At 32.5% G+C, this 10,929-nt stretch overlaps 1 protein-coding gene across 1 annotated transcript; it reads left to right on the plus strand.

Moving 5' to 3' along the window:
- The first annotated feature begins 8,327 nt into the window (after positions 1 to 8,327).
- Positions 8,328 to 10,929, plus strand: LOC132925984 (tigger transposable element-derived protein 4-like). Its single transcript, XM_060990341.1, has 2 exons — positions 8,328 to 8,886; positions 10,922 to 10,929. The coding sequence occupies exons 1-2, from the start codon at positions 8,328 to 8,330 to the stop codon at positions 10,927 to 10,929; spliced, it is 567 nt and encodes a 188-aa protein (XP_060846324.1).

A 10,929-nucleotide genomic window follows, 5' to 3' on the forward strand; every position in this document is an offset into this window, starting at 1 on the left:
AATTTTTATTTGGGTTTTTTTTTAATGTCATAATAAAAGTATTGTGGTCGCCAAACTTAGACATACCTTGGGGGCCCCGGCATAAATGTCCCGCTGGGTTTATTAGTTGTTATGGAAAAAAAAATTAAGAATGCCTTTCGAAATTTTAGCCACGGTCCTTAAAGTGTACTGAGCGCACTAGCCACTGACTCAAACTTAATAAAGTAACAGTATTATCACAGACTACTGCAGGGGTGGCTTTTTTAAGGAGGCATAGGAGCCATGGCCCCCAAGACCTCTTACTTTTTATTTTGTCAAATATTTTCATTGATTTAATTATTTTCCAGTGTGAAAAATAAAAATTCAAATTTTATATTATAAGTAACATCAATTAAGTAATTTAAATATAAAATATAAATCTTAGGACTAAGGCTGGGATTTCGACACATTTTTCATTTTTTTCCAAAGGTTGCTGTACGATGCTCGCCTGGTCACAAACCCGTAACGTGTACTTTTGAATGAGAACAAGAAAATGTATTTTGCATTTTTTTTGCATTTTTGGACAATTTTTGATTTTAACGTCATTTTCTTCATTTTTTTAGGGCATTATTGGAGTTTTTGGATCCAAAATTCCAATTTGAAATTTTATTTTAAGATTTTACACGCTAACACGAGTTTTATATAAATTTATATATTTTTTTTTTTGTATAACAAATTATAAAGTAGGTACCTTATCGTAGAAAAACTTAGATAACGAGTTTGTGATTGGTGGCGTGGCAAAGTATATTTAGAATTTACTAGTTTACTAGTTGCAGTCAAAATCAAAAATTACGTACTAGTTGCTGTCAACCAACTAAAAGATTATCTACTAATTTCAGTCATCGACTTCAGTTAAAGTTTAATATTATAATTATCATATCGTCTTTTATCGTAACAAACTACGATGTCCGTTGATGATCATTTAAGATTACTATACAGTAAATATACTATATATAATAATATACTATATAGTATAAACTTTCATCAAATGGTATTTAATAGCTCTAAAGTCAACTCCAATATAAAATCATGGAACTTGTACATACCAAAACAATTTCCAGATTGGACTACTTACTACTTAAAAACCGTTCTTCAAATTTCAAATTAAATTTTTTAGAAACTCATATTATAATATCATACTAATTACTACGCATATATATTTTCAATTCTAAATTTTTTTAGTTCATTTTATTATCACTGTAAAAGCTCAGTGACCGCAACTGTTAAATGTGCTTATCTCAGCCTTATAATTACTATAATATATTAATCTGTTTGATAATCTGTCAGAACAATAAAATCGATACTTATATCTGATAATATCGTTTATTACAAGTTATTTTTATTAATTAATTTAATCAAATATTATTTGTTTATACCAAATTTATTAAAATTAAAAACAATTTACCTGCATTTTATAATGCATTATTTAGAATTTTTAGAGCATTTTTTAGGGTTTTATAGGCATTACATTCGCAGTACTACTTATGAAAATAAAAACTACAAAAGTAATATTACAATTCTTAATCATTTTATTTTAAGATTTGAACTTTCTAAAAATATATGGTCAATAGTCAAGGTTATATATACCTATTTTTTATTTTATACACTGTTAATTTTTAATCTTTTTTTATTAAAATTAGTAATAAAACTACTAACAGAGTCTTGATTTACTTTTACATAACATTTTTTAAAACATGTATAGTTGCTTCTCTATTTTTTTTCCATAATATGTCACTTGCAACAATAATTTTACTTCAATCCATGCGATAAGTACTACATATATATTACAAAAAAAAATTGTTAATAATAATGATTTGTTAGAAGGTTTAAATCGTTTAAAGTTTAATAAGTATTTAAAAAATAACTATCGTGTCACATGTAAACCATATTTTAAAAAATTACAACTTATTGCGATTTGCATTATTGTAGACACCGGTCAGTAATAGGTGAGTATAATAATACGGTAAACGAACACTTTATACTATCTATTGTTTGAGTTGCATACCGCGGTCACTTTGTACGGTTACAATAAATTGGTAGAAATCGACCGCGGTCACTTTGTACAGTATGATTAAACCGGAAAATATATTTTACAAGATAAGATTAAATTAAATTACTCAAAACTTTAGATCGTGAATCGTAATTGCAATCAGTATAAGACACGAGTTTGGTGATGACACAGTAGAGCATAACATTTACACTCTGAAATACGAGTACACTATGAACCAAAACGAAACAACTATAAACCAAATTTTAAATTATTAAATATGGTTATGATTATACCATTTTAAGAATAAATAAATCAAATATTCGTTGGAAGTGATCTAAAGTAACTTGTACAGGTAAAGTTACTATAAACCCCAATGGACCAATGAGTTATAAGTTATAATAAATCATATATTATTTTATAATATAACATACGAAATTAGAATATTAAATTATTAAATTAATATACATATATATATAGGAACTTGTGTAAAATGTAACAGTTTTATGTTACAATAGTTGAATATATATAATGTATATTAGTTCATGATATAGTAGATTAATATAAATTGGTTAGTGTTGATCGAGTAATGAGTGTATATTGGTACACTCAAAAGTCAAAACCACGTATCGTTTTGATGCGTAAAATTCATAGCCGCCCGACGATGCACCATTCGTTTTGGTGTTCGCATTGGTTTTCCATCACCAATATTATACCGATCGTTTGTGCGTAGGCTGAGTTTTTTTATCGGTGACACATCAGCTTCGTCGTCAATACGCTATGCATATGCACTATTTCCGCCTAAATCACACGTCATAACAGTGCAAATTCGGACAGGTCACCTTGTAAATGTGTCATATTAGATACATCCGTTGTGCATATTATTATTAGTATATGAATGTGCAATGTGCTTAAACGTGACGTAATATTATATATGTAGTATTATTGTCAATCAGTGGCCGATATATTAATGTGCTTGTGACCCAATGTTTAATGGTCTTGGTTATCGGTACAAGCCATCGACATTCGGCGGTTTTGTTTTCAGTGGTTGCGAGTGTTGCGACCCGCGGCCTTTAATTCGTTTTTATGCTACCGAGCGCGGGCGGATGCGGTCGTTGTAAGCCGTTGGTGTTCACGATGCATGAGAGAGATGAGTGAGCCGTCTCGTGCCGACAGTGGACAATATAAAATCACCACGGATGTAGTCACCGATATTAATCCATCACACTGCTACCGCTTGTATGTTATTGAAACCCATTCGAATAGGCGTGAAATAAGTACAACGTATCACAAATATTGTCGTATTTGCATAAACACGTGTGATGTATAAAAGTATTATTTAACGGCCGGTCACTCCATTGCAAGGTACAGTTGTTGATATGAACTATATACATTTCCTTTAGTGGTGTTCTCACGAATCTCACGGGAAATGCGGGTCGAGGGGTTCATATCCGTTCCAGTTTGGACTAATTTTTAGATCACTATCCTCCCTACACAAGCCTATACTGGTCTAAAGTCTAACAGCAAAAAACGACCAGGGGCCGCGGTCGGCCGTAATATAAAATAAAAATCTGGAATATTTCGTTTTTTTTTGCGCGCAAACGGTTTCGGCAACCCGTCTCACGATGCATGTAATGTTTCCGAGTCTAAAAATAAATCCTTCACCGCGGAAACTTGCATACGAGTTTTTTTTTTTAAGTGGTTTTAGCGTACTTGGGAGCTTAATATTTGGATTTTCGACATTTTTTTGATATAGAAAGAGAGTCCGACAGTGGTTCATGCACGGTAACATATTTTTAGAGGCATCGCGAGTACGCTTTCATCTTAAAAAATACGTATAATTAGTTTTTTAGGCGAAAAACGGCAAAAAACGACCAGGGACCGCGCCCGGGCCTAAGTTAACTACGCGCGTTATTCGGCCACTCAAAGACTGGCGGCATGATGGTTAATAACGCCGGTCGACAATAGTACCATATATTATATTACGGTGTTAGTCGTGGTATGTTACGACGGCGGCGGAAATTTTTCACAGGTCAGCGTTGCGGTGGTTAACGGCAATACCAATTATATTACCGTCCGGCGAGTCAAGCGCCTTTTGGTTGATATGACGTATAATGTGTATAGAGCATTTCGAGCGCATGCCGATGCCGATGCAAATTAATGTGCCCCGTTTAGTCCGTGACACGATGTCAGTGATGTAATTTTATATCACTGCGATATTTTTATATATTATACAGTGGCGGCTCTTGTGCTTTGAAAGTGATAGGGCGATATAAAATTTCTTATTTATGGAAAGTATTGAACATAAATAATATTAATAATAGTTATTTAATTAAATTCATTTAATGCATATATAATGATAATGAAATAATAAAATAATAATTGATTACGATGAGTTACGACGGCAAAAAGTAAATAATAAACACACGCAAGTTCGGAATCCGTGCATATCGGGGCATCGGGCGATTAAAATCATCGCCCCGGCGGCAGTGTTATTATTGTGTTTCCCCTTCTCAGTTTTTGTGTTCCGATCATAGTTATGACCGGCGACTTTTAACATCGCCCAAGACCGCATTCGCTGCTCGCGGATTTCGGCAAATTGTTATTGGTAATCGTTTCTCAGAAATTGTAAACTCCATTATCTGATAATGTTTTCATAATATTTATTAGTGTAAATATAGGAAAATTAATTTTTATTTTTGACAATAATATTATTATACTACTACAATATAAATTTGAAATTTTATATTAAACTTATAAATTAGTAATAAATAATAATTTTAGAAGGGGGGCGACCGCCCCGACGCCACTATCTACGAGCCGCCACTGATATAATAAATAAATATATTATATCGTCATCACTGCCTCACTGGCACAGTTGGATATACAGTAGAACCGTATACCGCTTAATTTGGACACATCGGGCGGTGACCTATTTCCCCCCATTATCCGACTGTCCCGATTGACCGAATAACTAATAAACCGATACATTCGTTCGGGGCTATCTCAGTCTGTCCCTATTAAGCGGTTGTGCCATTTATGTGGTGTCCCAAATAAGCGGATTCTACTGTATATAATATACATGGATCTCGTTGAGTACCGTCATGCCTTCATCGCCACAACTAGACGTCGTCACTGCAACACTCAAAAACATGCTGACCATTGGTTGTGAGTATCCGTAATACCATATCACGCGATATTTGATTTATTGTTATTTTTTTATTTAATACCATTTGCGATTTCGATCGGCTTCTTTATCGGTCGCCGTATATTATCTGCGTCCCCGATTGCGTTCGGCCATTCGTCAGCGGTATACGTCGTATTATACCGGCCCGTTTTTTTATATTATTATGACGTGCGTCCAAGTGTGCCACCACTTCATGGCACCTACTCGGTATTAAACGCTTCAGTATTTTTATCATTGTTGTCCGGCCTCTTGGCCGGTTGTTCCATCGCCGCACGTCAACTTCTCTACCGTTTGTCGTTACCTATATGTAAGCGCAATGCAGTCTCGCTCTTACTATATACCGTTGTTTATGACGTTTCGTGACCATCATAAGCGGTCGGTCGCATTGTTCCGTAACTAAAAATTGTCGAGCTTTCGCCGTAAATCCGTAACAATAGCCATAACTGCTATTGGTGTCGTTGCGGTAACATCGTCGTCCACTCCGGTCCCGCTCGCCGCCGGGCCGCGCGATTGTAAACGGCGGGTGTCGTTCGGCTGGCCGCCATGCAGAGGGGGTGTAACGCGCCCATCATAATCGAGCGAGCGGCAGTCGTGAACTCGTCACAAGACGGGGTGTCGGAGAACGTGCGTTGGTGATTTATCGCCAAACTCCGCAGTGCCTCCTCTTTTTCGTACACCCGATCCCACATCGTTACAGTCGTCCTCCCATGCGACGTATTCTTCTGAGAACCACAATTTTACGTACGTCGTCGGTTCGTCATAACTATACTGTATCGTCAACAGCGACATGTATAATTCCACACCGTTTACGCCGTTATCGAAAAATACCATAATTTACACTTCCGATGATGTCGGCCGGTGCTATATCTCAGTCACCTGCACATACACTGTCCACTGATACTAAATGATTATACGTATATTGTGTGCGTACGTCTCCGGTTGCTGGTGTAGCACATGTTGTCGTTCCGTCGCCTCCCGCAAACGCAAACCCAAATTTGGATATATTATAATATTATACTCGTCTTCACCTTTGCATACATGCAATGTGTCTACGGTCTCGTATTCGTTAAACCATCATCCATATAGCCGTTGTGACGTTTTTTTGTATTAACGATTACCATTTGATTGAGATTGCTGTTGGCCGCCGCCGTCTCCGTTAGTACACGGACCATCGTCAATAAACGTGCGGAAGTGACTTGTAATCATTTTCCGCTCCTGCTGTTTCTCTTATATAGTGTGGTGTCTCATAAAGTCATAAACTAATCATTTCAAACTTATCGTACGACAAATATCGCTGTAAATTCATCACGATGTCAACTATTTATCATGGCTAAGTCTACCACCGCCGACCTTGTTCATATTGTATTCCGATAATGTATCATGTATGTCCCACGACTAAATCCTTTTGTCTGCATTAAATGCATCTGCATTTGTTGTGTTTAAAGTATTTCTTTAACGCATTTTGTTGTATGATTTATGTTGTTGGCGATCGCCCTATTATATGAATACGAGTCGAATATGACATATCATATTAATAAAATATACTTAAAATATCTTCCTGACGTATATTATATTATATAATATATATTTTATTGGATACATCAGATTTAACCTTTTTTATATATATTGGAATGTGTAAGTTTATACCGGCAGTATGTTATAAATTTTATTTTATAGAGCAGGGGTCACCAAGACACCAACTAATTTCTATGGGGGTCCGATTTGAAAACTTACCATACTGGCAGCAGTACCTAACAGTTTTAATGATTTTTACACACGTTAATAAATACTGTTTTTTAAATTAATATTTGTATTTATTAATTTATTTATGCATTTATTCAATTCAGGTTATTCTCCATTACTTAAATAATTTTTTGTCGTAATATAAATTTTATATGACACACTTGTAGTTTTTATTTATTTATATTAGACAAATTGTAAAATCTACTTCACGGATAATAAGGGTCATAAAAAAAGGGTTCGCGGTCTACTAGTTGGTGACGTCTACTATAAAGCATCAGAGCAAGCATAGCAATTTTAATTATTACATTACATTATCGTGGCATCAAAATAACATTTTAAATCATTATAATTTAAAGCAATGGCGTACACAGGGGTAGGGTTCTTGGGTTTTAACCCTCTCAATTGTAAGGACGTTTAATTTACGTTTATTTTTCATTTCACTATATTGTATACGAATGACTACAAATATTGACTACCTAAGTACCAACGCGCGAAGTCACAATCACTATACTGCTCTGAGTATACTTCTTAATTTTTTTGTTCTTACCGTAATAAAAATATTATTTGTGTAAGTACTCGAGATAACGAAAAACGATTAATTTTATTTCGAGTTATTGAGAACAAAAAGGTATTCAGTGTAATGATAGTTTCAAGGGGATTTCAATGTCGTTCGGGATAACGAAAAATCGAGATAGTGACGTTCGACATAAAAAGAATTTACTATATTTACATTACCATTTAAGGCGAGCTTAAATATTATAAATGTACAGACGTTGCTAAATATTTGTTTTCTTTTAATATAAGCTCATATAATGCATTATACTATCCTATATTTAAGTCAGATACATTCAAACGTGTATTGTTAAATCAACAAAGATTATTTTTCTAAATATTTGTATTATGACTATAGATTGTTGGAGCATCTTTTTGCAATCATGTTTATCGAACATAAAATAAACTTCACAAGGTATCTATGTATTAAAATGATGCATATATACTTTATACATACACACTATTGTCAATATTGTATCAAAGGATTGGCTTAGCCACATTTGAACTATAAATCGAGTATAGTTTAGTGTTAGGTTGGTATTATAAGAATAATGTAATATAATATTATGTTTACATCAATCATAACTTTTTGAACATAATATTTATGTTCTTATCTCGAATATCGCTATCTCGAATTCTCGAACTATATTTTAATCCCCCTCGAAACTATCATTACACTTAGTAACGTTCTACTCTCGATAACTCGACATAAAATTAATCGTTTTTCGTTATCTCGAGTATACAAGGTTTTACTATAATAAGAACACTAATATCAGACAATTCTTGTGCAGTACATTTAATATAGTGGTTATGCGCGCACGGTCATACAATACAAATGAGATGGAAAATGTTAAACGTAAATTAAATGTGCTTCCAATTTCGGACAAAGTTCGTTTAATATCTTTAGTCGAAAAAGGTGACCGTAAAAAATGTGAAATCGCTAAAGAATTCAACATTCCGCCAAATACATTATCGTCAATAATAAAACAAAAAGATAAAATCCTGAAGTTCAACAATGGAAATATGAAAAAAATGAGGACGACTCCATATTTGGACATCGATAATTGCTTATTAAAATGGTTCAATCAGTGCCGAGATAAAAACATACCAGTAAACAGAACGATTTTACTTGAAAAATCAAACAAATATGCACAACAACTAGGACACACTAATTTTAAAGCCAGTAATGGTTGGCTTACAAATTGGAAGAAAAGACATGGTGTAGTTTTTCGAACAGTTAATGGGGAAAGCTCTTCAATGGTCGTTTTATCAAAAACTATTGAAAATATCGATGTAAAAGAAGACAAACCACAAACAGAGGAGGAAACCACTGCAGTTTCAACTCAACAAATTAAACACGCTTTAAAAACATTGAGACATTTTTTCGAGACTACTACAGGTATGGAAAATAGCGATTTTTCCGCATTATCGATTTTAGAAAACATCGTTGAAAATAGAATCAATAACAAACAAACTTTAATAACGGATTTCTTTGAGAAAAAAATAATTAAATGTCATAGTTAAGTTTTATTTTTTTGATTTTGTATTTAAAGAATTCAAATTATATGTCATACATTCGTCATTTATTTTTTTAAATTTTTTATAAAACCCATTATCTCGAACTCCACCTTTCTATCCACCTCGAGATTATTCGACATAACAAGAGCTTATAGGTATATAATATATTTAATAAATTCTTTATTTCGACTTCACACGTTAGATATAAACAGATTTGCCAAAAATTTACATAACTCGTGGGCATATTTTTCTCTACGTCTACATGGCTATACCTATTTTATTTTAATAGTAATTGACATAATATTAGCCAGACAATTCGGTCTGGAATCACACAACACTCATCGCATCTAGACTACCAGTATGGCACTATGACAGTATTTCGCTAGCAGATGTTACGATGTTTGTGCTTTAGTAACCGCGTATCATACAACGTTTTAATTAGTAAAAAAAAAAATTAACAATATTTTACACTGGAGTTTATACGGTTATTATCGATCTAATAAAAGTGAACAAGTTGGTACTTACCGCTTTGCTGTACGCGTAGACGTCAGACTTTTAGAGTGATAGACCTATAAAATAAACTAAGCACATTTTATGATATTACGAGTAGGTATGCTTTTTGCAGAGTAATGGGTTATGAGTAGTATTCCGAATACAGTATTTTGAATACTTTATACAAGTACTATTCTAAAAACATGCAGGATTTTGAATACCTATTTTTTAACGTCCAATCGCATTTTCTAAATTATCTCATTTTTTCAGTATAAATCGCGTTTAAGTATACTCAAACGTCAAGTATTTTATTTTATTTTATATTATTTTGTTTTCTATTATTTTTATCTAAATTAAGTACACAATACAATGAGATAGTAATAATTTCAAATATGCTCGAAACTGGGGTATCAATGGTATCAGTGGTATCAGTGATGATATAAATAATTATTAGTCAAAGATAAATCTAAAGTGGATCTCCGATTCTCTCCTTGGAGCAAAAATTACTAACTTTTTATCAAAAAGTCCAACAAAAAATCTAAATGAAACACCCACAATTAAAAAATGTTTTTTAAATTTAACACACCACCACCTAGCAGTGACACGATGGCACGATTAAACACATATTTAACTAGTGGGACTGTTCTTTAAAAAAAAAAAAAAGAGGTAGGATGAATTATAAAAATTTTGAAAATATATTGATGTTAAAGTTGTAATAAGATTTTAAAATTTTAAATAAATATTGATTCATTCTATATTATATTCATTTTATGTTTTTGTATTAAAGTAACATAACTTTAACTAGTTGATAAAAATTGCTATAACTTTCCCAGCTTTGGTAATCACACACCACAGTTGTACATATCTGTAAGTACTAGAGTTGTGTTGTTAACGTAATATTTATTCTTTGTTGCTGTCAAGTGTATTACTTAATTAAAAAGTAGTAAAATAAATAAGCTGATTAAGTTTTAAGATCTTGAAAAATAACTAAGATACTTTATTTATCTCACCAAATTACGTTATCTATAAAGTTTTATATTTATCTTTATCTTAAATTGTTTAGTTAATTTTTATATGTCCAGACTCAACAGTCTACACTAGTGAATAGGTTTTAAATTATAACTCAATAGGTTCATGGTATAAATAGGTAATATCTTAAAATCAATACACATATTTTGAAAATGTCATTGTGTAAAGTAAAATTTGTAATATATATAATACTAATAAATATAAATATCTAAAGTCCTCACGAACAATAATTTTAAATTATAACAGTATGATAAATATTATTACTTATTCATTGTTTAAATATATAATGTTGTTCAAATTTGAACTTCAAATACATATAAAAAGATATATATATATTTGATATTTTTACATGGACATAATGTACCCTTTGTAAGATTTTGTGATAATTTTTTTAGCTTTTTGA

The sequence above is a fragment of the Rhopalosiphum padi genome, chromosome 1 (genome assembly GCF_020882245.1).
Source record: "Rhopalosiphum padi isolate XX-2018 chromosome 1, ASM2088224v1, whole genome shotgun sequence".
Classification (NCBI taxonomy): Eukaryota; Metazoa; Arthropoda; class Insecta; order Hemiptera; family Aphididae; genus Rhopalosiphum; species Rhopalosiphum padi.